The following is a 16805-nucleotide window of genomic DNA, read 5'->3' on the forward strand; positions in this document are numbered from 1 at the left end:
ATATATATGGATAACTTTTATGTTTTAGAGTGAAGTGATCTCAGGTTTTTTGCACTTAAGTAATCAATCAGTGACCTTCATAAGCAATTTCCATTGCTAATAGTCACACACAACACACCTTTCTGTCCTGCATCCTTACAGCTGCACAAGTGTTTTATTCTCTGCATGCTAGAATTCAGTGTGTTTTAACGATATGTCCTTGACTGTTTGAGGTCTTGTAGACACTACCGCTTCGAAAACACAGACCACAATCCATGCAACATATTCTTTGTGCTTTAAAAGAGAACTGTAGCCATGCACACACATGGGTAGGAGGATAAAGAGGTTTGTCTTCTGCTCTGAATAGAGTGATAAATAGTCTTTCAAAGAGTTCCAGATGTGTTCCAGCTGATATGTGTTCAATGCAGTGTGTGTGTGTGTGGGGGTGGGTGTCATATTAGGAGATATCAACAGTCTCAGACAGATTTGTCTTGTGCACTAAATAGAACCTTTCAAAGCTTTCCAAATGTGTTGTTAGTAGATATGTGTTTGATGTGGAGGTGTGTGTTATATTAAGAGACGTCAACAGTCCCAGACAGTGTTTGGAAAACATACTACATGTCCTAGTTTCACGGGTCTGTGATGTATTGGACTGTGTTGTGATCTTGATACTGTTTTTTTTTCTTGCCTTTAATAAATGCATACGCTTCAGCTTGACTCTCACACCTTTGGTTGCCAGTTGCGTAATTAAATCTTCTTTCATGTCTCAGTTCAGCCATCTGCCTTTATACATCTGAGGAAGAGCGAAAGACAGACGGAGACTGTTTTCTTGGCATGTTTTTATTACTGGCTTGGAGAGTTTTATTGTTTGAGTTTTGAAAACAACAGACCTCTAGAAGATCAAGGCTTGCCATGAAGCTTCAGGTTGATCTGATGTTTAAATTGCATCATCAAGTGCCTGCTGAAAGTGCTATATCTATGTCTTTGAGAGATATTGGCACAGCTTTTTTGATGCATTAAAGGAATGGCTGAGGACTGACTTGTGAACAGTAAAACCAATAAACATATTTGCAGTATATATATATATATATATATATATATATATATATATATATATATATATATATATATATATATATATATATATATGTATATATATATATATATATATATATATATATATATATATATATATATATATGTTTGCCCCTAAAGCTAATTACTGGTTGGACATCTTTGGCAGCAATAACTGCAATCAAGCATTTTTCCATAAAGTGGAATGAGTCAGTTACAGTGATGTGAAAACCCATCTTTGCAGAATTGTTGTAATTCAGCCACATTGGTGGGTTTCGGAACATGAACCACCTTTTTAAGTTCCTGGCACAGCATCTCATTTGGATTCAGGTCAGGACTTTGACTAGGCCACTCCAAAGTCTTCTTTTTGTGGTTTCTCAGCCATTCAGAAGTGGACTTGCTGGTGTGCGTTGGATCATTATTCTGCTGAACACAAGTTTGCTTCATCTTGATGTTACCAAAAGAAAGCTGGACTTGCTCCTTTCAAACTAGCACACAACTATCTTTCAAACACACAGCCATTTCGAACAGGGCTATGTAGCGTTGGATTTTGTTTTCCCTTCATTTAATAACTGCATGATGTGTTTAGCTGTGTTGTCTTAGACTAACATTTAAATTAGTTTGATGATCTGTGACATTAAAGTATGATAAACATGCAAAAGATTATAAATCGGTAAACGGGCAAACACTCTTTTACACAACATTTTTTTACATCACTAGAAGGTAAAATAAGTATTGAGTGCGTCTTGATTTTTCATGGTAAATATATTTCTAAAGGAGCTGTTGATATGAAATTGATTCAGTATTCTGTAAAAACCCAAACAATACAAACATACAACTAAAACAAAACAAAAAAAAAGTGACACAATCAAGGTATTAAACATTGGAAATGTATACTTTGTATTAAAGGCTTTTTTTTTTGGTAATGACAGCTTGAAGTATGAAGAATAGTCACATGCAGATGCCATTTCTCAAAGCTATATATATATATATATATATATATATATATATATATATATATATATATATATATATATATATATATATATATATATATATATATTTATATATATATATATTGATAACTTCCATATATGAAACATATGCAGAATATTCTGTATAAAATATACACAAAATAACAAATTATATTATAAATTCTTTAAACATAACAAGTATATTTAATGGTTTTATTCTATTGTTTTTCTTTTTTAAAGGGGGCAGGCGTGGTTAAAAATAGTTGACTAATATGGTTTTAAAAATCATGTGAAGAAATGTTGGAGAATTTCTGAAAACTATTTAAAACATTTCAGCAGTTTCATGAGTCATGAGTCTTTTCATTAGAGCTGACAGATGTGCTTTGATCTTTAACAAACTGACTGAAACTGCAACAAAATTTCCAGCAGTAATCAGAGGAGTCATTATGTAATTGTACCCATAGTCACCCACTCACTTCTAACACACACACATGCCAATAACCGTGCAACACTCGTGTGTTTATGTAGCAGTGGTAAAGCCGATGCAAAGCATTTGAAATATTTATATACAGAAGCATGGAATCCTCCAGTGAAATATTATATGAACTACAAATCAGGCTTCAAATGCATTCTGAACCAGAAGACTGAATAAAAAATGTCACAAGCATGTCAAGTTACCAAAAAAAAAAAAAAAAAAAAACTGAAACTACACAAAATTGCAGCATAAAATTTGATCAGTTAAAATATGATTTAAGTTTCACTGTATCCGCTCTGAAGCCAGACAGTCTAGATCAGCAATTAAAATTGATAAACACCTTTAAGGCATTGGTTCATCAGGTCTAAAGTTTTCCAATAACTGTAATGTCATCTGTAACTGATACAGTCAATTCAGATAAATGATCCATTTAGAGAAGTAACATGTAAAAAATACAGCTCTATTATTGTATTGCTGTAATTAAGATGCCCTGTAATGCACAGAGCAAAGAAGAATCTGAAAATGTATATGACAAAAGGACAGTTAGTAAAAAGTGTTTATTTCTTATTTGTTTACATCTGATTTGTTCACAAAAATACTAAAACTTCCATTTCAGATGTTTTTTTTTTTTTAACTCATAACTTGTTTTTATCCTTAAAAAATTATATGTAATAATATTATAAAGTTATATGATTGCAGTGTAAGATCTCTGCAAGATGTATCTCTGAAAGAAAATAATTCATTTTGTGGTTCCAGATGTTATAATAACTGTTTTTTTAGGGGGAAAAGAAATTATATATATATATATATATATATATATATATATATATATATATATATATATATATATATATATATATATATATATATGTATGTATATATTGAAGTGGATTTTGTTTTAAAATGAAAAAACAACATATTTTACCGTTGCAATTAAAAGTTAATGTTCTTATTTTAGTTCTTGTAAAAGCAAGTTTATTTTAACGGGATAATTTTATTTCATAAACCGACATCATTCTGATAATTTCTCTTAATTGAACGCAATTTATTTATCATAATAGTAACTTTATTTATTATGATTGCACATTATATTTCACAATGTGATTTCATATCCATCAACTTTTTAATTTATATAACAATAATGGCTTTATTTCTCATAAATGTATCTTCAGGGTGGCGCGGTGGCGCAGTGGGCAATGTTGCCTCACAGCAAAACAGGTCACTGGTTTGAGCCTCGGCTGGGTCAGTTGGCATTTCGTTGTGGAGTTTGGATGTTCTCCTCAAGTTCGTGTGGGTTTCCTTCAGGTGTTCAGGTTCCCCCACAAGTCCTAAGACATGCGCTATAGGTGAATTGCGTAAGCTAAATTGTCTGTTGTGTATGTGTGTAAATGAGAGTGTATGGGTGTTTCACAGTGACTGGTATGCTGAAGTTTGCTGAATGCCCCTAGTGGGCCCCAGTCCCTTAATAGAGAATCACAGCTCTCACAGACACCACTAATCCATAGATATAAATCAGCCTTATCTGATCTCTGTGCTATTTATCTATCACAACCAGGAATTACATTCTATTTCTGGATGCATAATGTTTACAGTCATGCTGTTCCATTAATGAGCAACTGAGGGTCTCCCTTTATCTGCTCCATTTAAACAGAAGATCTTACGCTCAGTCTACTGTATAGGGGGCCGTTGCATGCAGATGTTTTATAAAAACTTATAAACAAAACATCATGAAGTCAGAATCAATATAAATCTACAGGATGTTTTTACGGATGCATTGTGGGCTAAAAACAACCCGTGCCTTGTGCTATATTTTTCATTTTCCAGTCCAACTTGCATTTAATTTATCTAGGTAATGAGTTGTTTTCTACATTTCTTTATTAAAAATATGACCTATAAAAAAAAGTGCAGTTTTTTTTAGAGTCAAAAAATTCCCAGCCAACACCAAAGGTGGCAAACAAAGGAATTAAAAACACAGGATAAATTGCCACTTCACAAACTACACAGATGGATCCAAGCTGTTGCATGTGTAGATGGATACAAGTTTGTGAATAAGCCTCTGCCAGGAACATATGTGTTACAGAAAAGATGTCCCTCTGGTAGACACACAGTGCGCTGTTTTTAGCTCCAGTCTCATTAGCGATGGCCTGAACAAGCAGAGCGGTCTTAGGGGTTCATTGTGCGTCAGAGCCCTGTTTGCGCTCCCCAGACGAGAGGAAACATCGTTCTTTACTTCCAGACTCAGTACTCTGATATGACATGCTTCATTAATTTGCCTGTATTATAGGTAATGACAAGATGCTATATATGTACACAAGCAACCAGCGCAGTGCTGTGTGTATCAGTTTATTGATTTGTTAAATAAAATCTGAAATGTAATGGTAACAGGTATCTCTAAGTCTTGGGATAAATGAACAACATGTATAAATATAAACACTGTAAAACCCAATAAGTTGAGGTAACTCAAACCATTTGAGCAAACCGATTGCTAAACCATTTAAGTTTAAAAACTAATCTTAATGAGTACTGTGATATTAAAACTCTATTTAATTTGAAGTAATGAGGTATTTGACTAACGCATTACCTTCAACACTGAGTTTAAAACTCTTTTCAAACAAGTAGAATTAACTATCAGTATATTTTGAGTTAACAACACTCATTTCATTTGATAACGTTGGCTGTTTGGCTTCACAGCGCAGATAAATTGTTTAGGAGCTTTGGTTCTAGAAGTATCTTTCTTTTTTCATATGAAATAAAAGGATTTATTAAAGAGTTAAAAGCCAAGCCAAAAAACAAAGTACGCAAGATGTCACTGGCACGGTATTCTTTCAAAAGGTACACTTTTTTACCTAAAAGATCTTTATTCATAACTTAAAGGTACATATTCATACCTAAAAATAGTAAAATAGTATGCCTTTTAAACGTTATTGTATCTTTAAGATATCAATATGAACCAGTGGCCCAGTGACAATGTGTGCATTTTTTTCTGAGAGTACAAAATGATTCAATTCAATTCATGTGTATTTCATTAGCAAACTGAAATCCAGTTTTCAGAGTTTGTTCAGTTCAGTGTTGTGTGGTTTACACAAGTCCCAAACCAAGCAAGCCAGTGGTGAGGAACAAAACTTTACTAACTGACGAAAGTGAAGGAAAAAACCTCTAAGAACCAGGCTCAGTTGGGCATGGTTACTGCTCTGGCCAATCTTCTTGTGCAGAGCTGCAGTCTAGGCGTCCATCATGGAGAAACTGCAGGTGTGAGTTGGTCCTCAGTGGGTTTTCAGGCTGGCCCACAGGATCAATGCAAAGACTCGTCTGTCATTGTGGTCTTTTAGGAATCATTCTCATGCTCTCCACTCCACTATGACCACCACAGCATCAGCTCAGGTTACGGCCAGGTCCTGGACTATGGATACCTTGGCATCAAAATGAGTCACATGATTACAAATATTGATTTTAGGCAAATTAATTATTTAATAAAAAAAAGACTAAACATACTACAATGAACAAATCTTCTAGACTGATAAGATTGTGTTTTCTGATATGGATGCATGCAAAACCAGGATGCAAACCAAAGCTTACTATCAATAAACAACCTAAAGGTTGACAGATGGTCTAGTAAAATGTTAAGGTAAAAAGTGATTATCTTTTCTTTTGTCATTCATCTGAGAAAAGTGGCTTATTGAACAAGAAATAATACAAGCCATGAATAATTTTGTTCAATGGGCATTTAATAGATGATTGTTGTTTGCTATTTCTGTGAATCTAATGTGACTGACAGGTTATCGATTTTGATGCCCAGATCACTTTAAATCTTTATAAGTTTCTATTACAAGTTGATAACTATAAAATAAATGTAAATGTCACTATTACACTAGTGTAGCACAAAGACAACATGTTTATTCTTAAAAACAAATCTAGCAAAAACCACCTTGCGTAAAGTTCAGGCTGGTTAAGCTGGCTTACTGTCTAAGCAAACTGAACTGGAGTGGGCTCAGCATTCCCCCAGTTTCTACAGTATGTTGATGATCTGCAAACCATCCCCTTTTGCAGACAAATTTATTACAGAAACCCCCTTTATGTTATTTATCAGCAGGGGTATCTACAAACATGCTGCCACAAGAAAACAGCACATTAGGAACCAGATAGGGCTTTTGAAAGCATTGAACTTTACCTGAAGAATGTTGAATAGTGTTAGTCATGACTGCAGCCCCCTTTCCTCCAGTGCTCTCTTTCCTGCTGGGATGCTGGCTTAAATCCCTCATTAGGGGGTGGTTTAATTGGTACTAATGCTCTGGAGAACTTCTCAGGAAATCCATTTAACACATTCCCGAGTTTTCCCGCTGTTCAGTCTGTCTAACTGTGGCACTAGAGGACTCTGTTCACCGTGTGGGCGGCTTGTTTTGGGTTCACATTGAGTTCAGTTTACCACCTAAGCTGTTTAATTTCATGCCCTTTGTGAAACAAATTGCTTACAACGTGTGAGGAGTCATTATTTTGTTAATTTTCTAAAACAGTAGTTTATTGAAGCGAATTACTCAACAAATGCGGATATGAGTCGATAGAGAGATCAATCTTTGGACTGTGTTCCTCGTCAATGAATGCACTTGTCTACCGCCCTCTTGTGGAGCTAGTCATTACTGATTTGCCTTTCTACAGAACCTGTCTTTCTCATTAGATCTCTCATCTTGCGACAGGCTCGATCATCATCTGCTTTAGAGGACATGGTGTGTTGTGGTTGTAGCATTGTGTTTAACTTTCTATAACCGTGTGTCGTGGTTGTTTGCTGCATATTTTCAATGCTCATTGAAATTGCATTATGCAGGCTACTGGTTGTGTGCTGGGCTTGAGATGTTTGTTTCTTTGTGTACTTTGGAACTCTCTTCAAATGTTACCTGATTGATTTTGTTTCTTATTTTAATGTTCTCTTGATGTATTTCTGAAGCAACTAAGGCTTTTTCTTCTCTAGAAAGTATTGCAAACTTATATCAAACTGTTGCACAGGCATGCAGTTTGCAATCTGTGCTCTGTTGGCATCTGGTTATGCATGTGGCATTTAATATTTGTGTGTTTGCCTTAAAATGTTCTTGGTTTTCCGCTGTCTGCTTTGATGTAGTTTCAATCAGAAGTGTTCAGAGCATGAGCACGGTGACCTGTTTCATCTCCCAGCCTGGTGAAAACGATTAGAGTAAAATGTCATTACCGCTAGAGGTGTGTGTTGTGAATGTGTGTGTGTGCTTTCCCTTGAAGGCATTTTAACAAATCTTGAGAGGCTTTTATGTTTGTGACTCCCATAATTCATGTGGAGCTTCGAAAAGAACAGATGGAAAAATCCTGAATGCAGTTTCATCAGATTCTTACACTGAGAGTTTAAGATTTCTCTGTTTTTGGTTCAACAGTAGATGGAGGGAGGGTAACAGTTCAATGAGGCTCCACAGCACTGAACTAGCATAATATCTAGTCAAATAACTATCATTTTATACATCCCATAAACTGATTTAAGAAGAAGTACAATATTCAGGAGTGTGTTTAGGATAACATGGACATTGCGATACTGTACTCAACAGAAAATCGAGATACTGTCCCGATTATCTCCTGTTTATTGAATGCACTGTCACACTACGTGGGATGTTATTGAATATTCAGTGTCATAGTGGATCTCTGTCTGTGTGTCTGTCTGTATCTCGGCGTGTGTTTATGTTGAGTCATCAGACAAACAAGCAGCAAAAGCGCAATTACCACAGTCTATTATTCACAGTTGCTAAGCTTAGCAGGGATCAGAGGTAAAACCGATGACAAGAAATGGTTGAATCCATATATAGCGCGAGCCATGGTTATATTTAGAGTCAGAATGACACTATTTTAAGGTGAGCATACATAAGGAAGTGTGTGGATCACAAATTATTTTTCATGCTTATATTTTTGGATTGAGTCATTTTATTTTCAAAGCAGTGCCAAATCAATCACTGTAGTCATGTACACTCAACACTGGGGAAATGTTTGAGCGGTGATTTCATATGTCATTGTTACTAACAGATGAAATGCTTATTTTAGAATGGGGATGAATGAGCTAAAAAAGGCTGAATCGTGTTCAGAGCTGATGTAATACATTAGTCTGAGAAGTACATCATGATTCAAATGTTTGATTCTGATTGGAGAAGGACTAAATTTCCTCCTGTGTCCAAAATTGCTGCTGAATTGATATGACCTTGCTGTGATTGGCTTAACCTATGAAGGACTCTAAAATAATTGCTTCTTATTCTTTAAAGGTGCTGATCCAGAAACCTTTCTCATTAGTGATGCTGGTGCTCTTGTAGATGGAGTGTTTGAGATTCAATGCCCTGATATATAGACAGCAAGTTTGTTTTTCATTCTTTGATTAGAAAAATAATTAAACACTTATCCAGCAATAAACTGACAATGAACAGACAATTTTAACTGATGAATCTGTAAAAATGTGTTGCGTTCAATTCTATTGATTTTAAAATAAGCAAAAATTATAAGAAAACAGCAGTTAAGAAAGCATCTGATCACAGCAGTGTTTGCACAATCATTGCAATTGACCCGCATTATGTCATCAGATATTTAGTGGTTGTGATAGTTTGATTATTAAGTATGTTTGAGACTATTAGACTTTATAGAATATAGAAGCCCAAGGTAGGGCCCGCAGGCCAAAGTTGGCCCATTTTAACCTTTGCTTTGGCCCACCATCCCATTTGTAAAGAGAGGGAGAATGCTGGGGATGGGCTTAGAGTGAATATATTTGACAAATTTAGTCGTTTTGAATCTAACATAACCTTTTGTTTGTTTCGTAAATTAATCAGATTTTTTAACAATGTAAATACTTTCACGCGACGAAGAGATTGCAATGCACAAGACAAGACAAAAGCAGGTGGCAGCTTAGTAAATTCACTCCATTGTGTCATTATTGGCATTATTTATGTTTTTACTTTATAAATTCATTATACTTTTATTCAAATACACTGCATTAGTTATAGAATTTGGAAATAAATTAGGTAATTATTTACTCATGGAAACTTTGGTATATTTTTTACCTTCAGCCCACAGCCCTCAATCAGGTTTGGTTTTTTGCCCTTTATAAGAAAAAGTTTGGGCACCCCTGATATTATACATGCATTTATCACTTCTCTTTGCTTGACACATTGTCATCACGGTTCAGAATGGCTTTTTCATTCTTATGCTGAACATTATAACTAGCATTCAATTAGTAGGTTGTATGGAAGAGAGGTTCTTGAAGCATATGTAAATGTAACATCCTTTTGATTTTCCTTCAAATAAATATGAATCTACAGGCACGCATTTTGTAGACAATCCAAGTTGAGGAATATCCACAAATCATTAACAAATCATTAGTAATTAAAAAAATAAAAATAATTTAAACTTATGTTGGGCAACGCAGTGGCGCAGTAGGTAGTGCTGCCTGTCGCCTCACAGCAAGAAGGTCGCTGGTTTGAACCTCGGCTATGTTGGCGTTTTTTTTTTTGTGGAGTTTGCATGTTCTCCCTGCATTTGCTTGGGTTTCCAACAGATGCTCTGGTTTCCCCCACAGTCCAAAGACATGCGGTACAGGTGAATGGGGTAGGCTTAATTGTCCGTATCAGTGTGTGTGTATGTGTATTTGTGTGTGGATGTTCCCAGAGATGGGTTGCGGCTGGAAGGGCATCCGCTGCGTGAAAATTTGCGGTTGGCGGTTCATTCCACTGTGGCGACCCCGAATTAATAAAGGGACTAAGCCGACAAGAAAATGAATGAATAAATGAAAACTTATGTCATGGAATGTTGCATAAAGAACTTCATCCCAAAAAATGGAAACTTACAGACAGTTTATTTACCCTTAACTTGTTAAAAACCTTTGTATTCCTTTACTTCTGTTAAAAACGAGAAAACGAAAAAGAAGATATTTTGAAGAATGTTGAAAGTCAATGATATACTGTACATGGTAGGGAAAATTACTTTTGGAAGTCAATATTTTTCAAAATACCTTATTTTGGGTTCTACAAAAGAAAGAAGCAGGTTTGAAACAATTTAAGGATGAGTAAATGATGACAGAATTTTATATTTTGGGGTGAACTATCCTTTTTGCATTCTTTTCATTACAGAAAAGATTCTTTATTTTCTAAAAAAGTTTAGACTATAAAAGTTTCACAGTAAGAAAATATGCATCTTTTAAGAACTCTTCACATAAATATTGAACAATATTCTGAAACCCAAACATAAATGCATGAGCCCATATTTGCAAACGTTATTTTTAGGAGTGTGTGTCTGGTGTATGTGGCCTATTAAGACATTTTATATTTAACGTCAATCAAACTAAGACGGATTAAAAGAAATCTCAAGAAAATGGTGATGCTGGTAAATTTTAGTGTCACTGTGCAAAATCTTGAACTAATAGAGTAAAACCCTTCTTTCCTCTATAATTAAGACCCTGCTTTCCTTCCCCGTGGCCTTCACTCCTCTTCTGCAGCTGGGGGTGAAAATTACAGCCCTTCCTCGCTCTCTCCACTGCTCTCTTATTCCTTCTCTCATATAAATGAGATGCCATCTGTTGCCATCACAACTGATGGATTTTTTTTTTCTTCATCTGATGTCATTGTAACACATTAAGTTGGTTATTTGTGCTTATTTTTGCCAAATCTGTGAAAATAAATGATGGGATTAACTGGTTTTGACAGAGGAGATTTCTAGAATGAATGAAAACTGCACAATGTTTTTGTGCCCGGGATCCAGCAGCTCATAGGATATTGATGCAGTAGAATATCCCACATATGGTGAGACTAATTAAATAATGATGGGAATTAATCAGATCAACAACCTTGAAAAAACAGAATGTGACGTGTTTTAAAGCATATTTACAATATGGAAAGCTCCTGGATGCTCCGAACTGTATCGCTTATGGCGTCTTTACACAGTTATGCAGGTGGCTTCTTTACATAAGAATAATTGATGTTCATATTTTTTTAAATCTATATCACAAAAAATTCATATTCATAACAATTTCATTTATTTTATCATTTTATCTTTTATAGTCAGGGTAGGCTCATATACATTTTTACATTTTACAAAAAAAACTCTTGGTGTAAAAGCTTTTTATGACAAAACATTATTTTCCAGGAGAACACATATTTTTGACTGAAGAATCTGTAAAAGCACATTCAATTCTATTCTAAGTCTTCTTGTATATACACTCAAAAAGGTTTACTGCTGCTTGTTCAAACTAGCTGTTTAAATGAGCTGAACCAACACAATTCTTGTAATTTTTTTTTGCCAATTTATTTGTTTTATGTTCAAACTTAAATTTGTAAATATTAAGTTAGCAGTGTTTTGTGTTGAGACAACATGAAGCAATTGCGTTAGTCCAACTACCTCGTTTGGGGATTTGTAGTTCCCAGCATGCTTTGCATGGTTTTGAGAGGGAAATGTTGACAATAAAAGTAATCTTAAAGTTAGAAAGAAAAGAAATAGAAATAATAGAATAATTAAATCTTCATTTTAGTTTGAAGATTTAGAAGATTTTCATGCAATGCTTTGAGTTTTATGATTACCACCTTGCAGAAGTACCACTTTTTTATGTTTGCAGCTTAATAAGCAAAAAACGCAGTTTGTTGCATTGCTCAGTGAGCAATAACTGTCTCAAACAACTGTATATTTAACTGATGAAATATGCTTAAAATAGTTAAAATAAAACTCAAAAACCTCAAAATGAATCATACGTAAGCATACATGATATTACCAGACCTTTGAGTTTAAGTTAAATAAAAATACAAATTCATTTCAACTTTTATTTAAAATTATGTTGGACCAACTTAATTTCACTTAATTGTGTAAATAGATTTTTCTTGGTGCTAAACAAATTTACTAGATGGAAATCCTGCCCTCAATTAAATTAAGCTTTTGTCTGTGCGTGTGTGTGTGTGTGTGTGTGTGTGTGTGTGTGTGTGTGTGTGTGTGTGTGTGTGTGTGTGTGTGTGTGTGTGTGTGTGTGTGTTTGTGTTTGTGTTTGTGTTTGTGTGTGTGTGTGTGTGTGTGTGTGTGTGTGTGTGTGTGTGTGTTTGTGTGTGTAATTGGGAAAGCTAATGTCACCAGTTTAATGGCAAAGTATGAGTGATAACATTGACACTTTTTATGGACACACATTTCTATAAAAAACATATGCTAAAGAATTGAAATAAATTAGGTATGTTGTGGCTTTTATAATAAATCAAATAATAATACGCCAAGAGAAATGAGCAATACAGTTGCTGTATGTGTTACAAATTGATAACAGAGTTGTATATAATGAAAAACATATACTGACAAATATATATATAAACATGATTTTTAAGCTATATAAGACAATTTTGGTAAATAATATTATTTGTTATAGCCTGTAACATAAACACTGTAAAAAATCCTGGTTGAATCAGATTAAACCTATGAGTCCATTGAACTCATATAATGTTAAACTGACTTAAAACAGCTTTCGTAACTCATAAAATTAAGTTAGAACATGATTCACTTAGTTTAATAAGTTACAATGACATAAAAACATATGCTGTTACACATATACTTACACATAAATTTGAATGTTAAAATACTTTTTGTTTTGAAAGGTCTAATTATTTAGACCTAATTGGGAAACCATTAAATTAAACTAGGTTAAAAAATCAACCCAATACTTGAGAGAAAAATGAAAAGAAGGAAAGAAAGATGTTAACATTATTTGTATTATTAAATATTATTACTTTTTATAATCACTAATACTTTATTGTTGAATGTGAATAAGATTAGAGACACGTCTGCTCACTAAAAAATAAAGCAACGGAATCCATCAAAGCTGAACTCCTCCTTTAGCGGGAGTTGATTGGCTGATCCACAGGCTGACAGTCAGATCCAGTCAGTCTGCTGGACGGACGACGATCCTGACTAATGAAGAGAGCAGATCTGGAACGGACTGTGCGTCTCCACTATGCAATGAACAAACCGATGGAAAGTCGATAGGCGAGTGCGACTGTGTGCATTCAGACCCGTTATCCTCAGCGCGTTCGCCAGTTCAGAACTTCCAGCTCAACTCAACATGTAAAGTGCGACTGGCACCAGACGTACCCGACAGATTGGTGCTGTTGAACTGTTATCGGCATGATTCCGCCAGCAAACATGATTCAGGAGGACACGATGGGCAAGGAGAACGAGCGGGACCACCGGGAGCCTCAGTCCCCCTCATCCATCAGCCAGCAGGAGTCAAAGGTTGGAGAAACACACACCTCAGAAACCGACAATTATGTGTGCGGTTTACACTTTATTATTAGAGAGAGCGAGGGTTTTGGCGTTTTGTGAAACTTTGATTTAATGGTTCATAGTTTTACTTGTCTGCTTTATATTAAAGTGGTTATATGTCACTTATACTCGTGTAAACTACATTACGTCAAATGTAAAGAGTAACGTTTGTGTTGTAAATCTTGTGACACTGTAACGTACTGTGTTACTGAAAACATGGCCGTTTAAAATCCATGGCAAGCTAAGGATTTACTTTATGAAATAATTACTCCACACATTAAACAACAACACTCAAGTTTTATTTTATATACTTTAATGTAATATGTTTAATTTAATATGTAGGCCTAACATTTTAACCAACATTTAGTATAAAAATAGTTAACTAATTAGTAAACAATAGCATATTGAACCACCAATACACTAAATTAACCATCGTTTTACTACAAAAACATGTTTTTTCTTCGTAGTTAATCAATGGTAACGCCAAATTAACAATCGTTTTGCTACACTAATGAGTTTAACCATGATAAAACTGTGGCCGTACAAGTAAATACACAAAAAAACATGGTTAATGCACTTTCAATATATGCAATAGATCATAGCTCATGATTCAAGGGTAATTAACACACAAAAGGCTTTCACACAATGGAGCTGTTTCAGATTTGGTTCATGATACCAGTTCTGCTATAAAAATGATCGCAGGTCACATGTCAAAACATAGATACAATTTTAACTTCCTACCCCACAAATTAGGGCTGCACAGTATATCGGTTCAACATCGATATTGCAATGTAATTGCATAAGTCACATCGCAGGATCTGCAAGTTCAGCTTCAGTTGATTCATCCCTCACAAAATTTGAGTGGAATTATAGCTGACCAAGAACTATATTTTTAGTGATTATAATAGAGTGAAAGAGTGCTTGTTTGATTTGTTTAGAGGCCTTTAAGTAATTATAACAATGAAGATATATTGCATTAACTTTTATAAATTGACGACTATGCAGTTTTATTTGCTTACATTTGATTATTTAGCTTATACTCGAATATAGTTAGACTCCACAAAAAATGCAACAAAATTTAAGCAGGTTATCTGGCCTACGAGATCATCTCAGTTAATATAAACGTTTGAGTTATTTCCAAATTGAGCTATTCAAGTAATCTGGTGAAATTAATATTATAAATATTGTAGAAAATCAAAATGTCGCAATGTCAAATTTTTCCAATATCGTGCAGCCCTACCACAAATAGTTTTCTGATTGCCTTGTGAATAATTTTTTTCCCACAAAGGAATTTTTATTTTAACTGCAAATTTTACCCCAGTTTTGTTATTTCTAATTCATTATGCAATACAAAACTCTTTAACTCAATTTCAAGCGTTCATTTGTCCTGTGAAATACTGAATTAAAGTGATTGATGATAGTTTTAGTATTAAGAATATGTTGATTTATGTTTACAAATAACACTGTTTAATCATCTGAGCAATTATAGTTCAGATACTACTCCTATACTGGCAGTAATATCATTTGATTGATATTGTCTGCGTGCAGTCGGGCTCATGTGAGAGTATAAGTTATATTTCATTTCGCTAGGGGAAAATTGTGCTGCATCTGTATTTGTTGCAGTGATATTTAGTTTCTGCTCAACCTTGGTGTATGATTTGTTGTGTCTGATTTAGGAGTTTGTAGTGGGTGGCGTTTTGTCACATTGGTGCTGAGTTTGAGCTCATCTGTTTTTCTGGGTCATCAGTGGCCCTGAGTTCCACATTCAGCCCAGAAATGTTGGACGGGTCACTGTGCTTTTAGAGCTCAATGCCAGTTGGGAATTTTGCATATTTATTGTCACTGAGTCAGTAGAGATTGGGTGCTGAAAGGCAGTAGTGCTTTATTTATTTATGCAGTTGTTCAGAAAACTGATTCATTATTTACATTTACATTGTGTCATTCTCCTTCTCCCCATGGAATATGTGATGCTTCAGTCAAATTAATAAAATATTTGTATGAAAAGAAAAAATATATATACAATTGCCATATGGAGTTAAATGTTGACTTGATCAGAAGTGTCGTGAGGAGGGATTTGTGTGTAATTGAGAGCTGTTATTTTGAGCATTAGGAGCACTAATATTATTTATCAGAAGTGCTAGAATCAGATTATTAGGTTTGAGTTGTTTTTAAAAAGAAGAGTTCTTTTTAAAGAAACAAAATCCACATTATATTTGATTTATGAGCTTTCATATAAGTTATTTTGGACCGTTCCATTGCAGAACACTCCTGAGAATATGCCTAATAAGGATGAAGTAGTCTCCTAAGAAAGATTATGACTCATTAGTTGTTAATGGATGACTTTTGATTCACAATAAAAAAATATATATATATTAATATTTTAATTTCCTGAGCTGGTTGTGCTCCACAGAATTTCCAAGAAGCAAAAGGGGATGAAACCATCACTAAAAGAAAACACTAATAGTGAAGACAATATTTAGAGAGAATATAACTTGTGCACAATAATCAGAGGATTATCATCAGTGTCTGGGGTTTTATTTGATAATCTATCAAGCATCTCAGAGCTTAATTACTAAAACGAGATCCCGTTATTTTTGTCTCCAATTAACATATTCATGAGCACATGGCACCTTGAACTGATCCAGGGACACCTTTTATGACTGCAACCCAAAGTAAATCATCTTTCTACGTGTCTGTTCTCTTTGTATGACTATGTTTGATAAGATTAAAATGTGTTACAAGTAAAGCCGGCCTAATAAATTGTGTCCCTTTTTTGCTAAACACAGTAATCTTTTGCTAGAAAAAATACCTGACTTCCAGCTTAATCAGCTCCGTCTCTCAAAGTCGTCCTTCAGGGCAGAGCAGGACACGCGTTTGGTGCTGACAGCAGCAGAATTGATTCCTAATAGATGTAGAAGATTCGTGATTTTCTTGCACAAGTGGTCATTCATTTTGGAAAGAGGCACTTCCGTAGCATTTTTAATTCAAGCCTTATATTTGAAATTGTGTTAAACGATCTGGTTGCTCTTTTATAA

At 34.5% G+C, this 16805-nt stretch overlaps 1 protein-coding gene and 1 long non-coding RNA gene across 3 annotated transcripts in view; one reads left to right on the forward strand and one right to left on the reverse strand.

The window, feature by feature from the left end:
• Nucleotides 1-5322: 5322 nt before the first annotated feature.
• Nucleotides 5323-7112, reverse strand: LOC147833089 (uncharacterized). The gene is made up of 2 exons (XR_015513402.1): nucleotides 6671-7112; nucleotides 5323-5912 (listed from the first exon to the last, which is right to left on the reverse strand). It is a non-coding gene; the product is annotated as an uncharacterized LOC147833089 (long non-coding RNA).
• Nucleotides 7113-13417: 6305 nt separating this feature from the next.
• The window catches only part of stac (SH3 and cysteine rich domain), a 41735-nt gene continuing 38347 nt past the window's right edge, over nucleotides 13418-16805 (forward strand). For both annotated transcript variants that reach the window (XM_087290581.1, XM_087290582.1), the window contains exon 1: nucleotides 13418-13740. In XM_087290581.1, the coding sequence (XP_087146707.1) occupies nucleotides 13633-13740 (108 nt within the window). In that variant the 5' untranslated portion in view covers nucleotides 13418-13632. The remainder of the gene's footprint in view (nucleotides 13741-16805) is intronic.

This window comes from Danio rerio, chromosome 17, assembly GCF_052040795.2.
Source record: "Danio rerio strain M-AB ecotype USA chromosome 17, GRCz13ab, whole genome shotgun sequence".
NCBI lineage: Eukaryota > Metazoa > Chordata > Actinopteri > Cypriniformes > Danionidae > Danio > Danio rerio.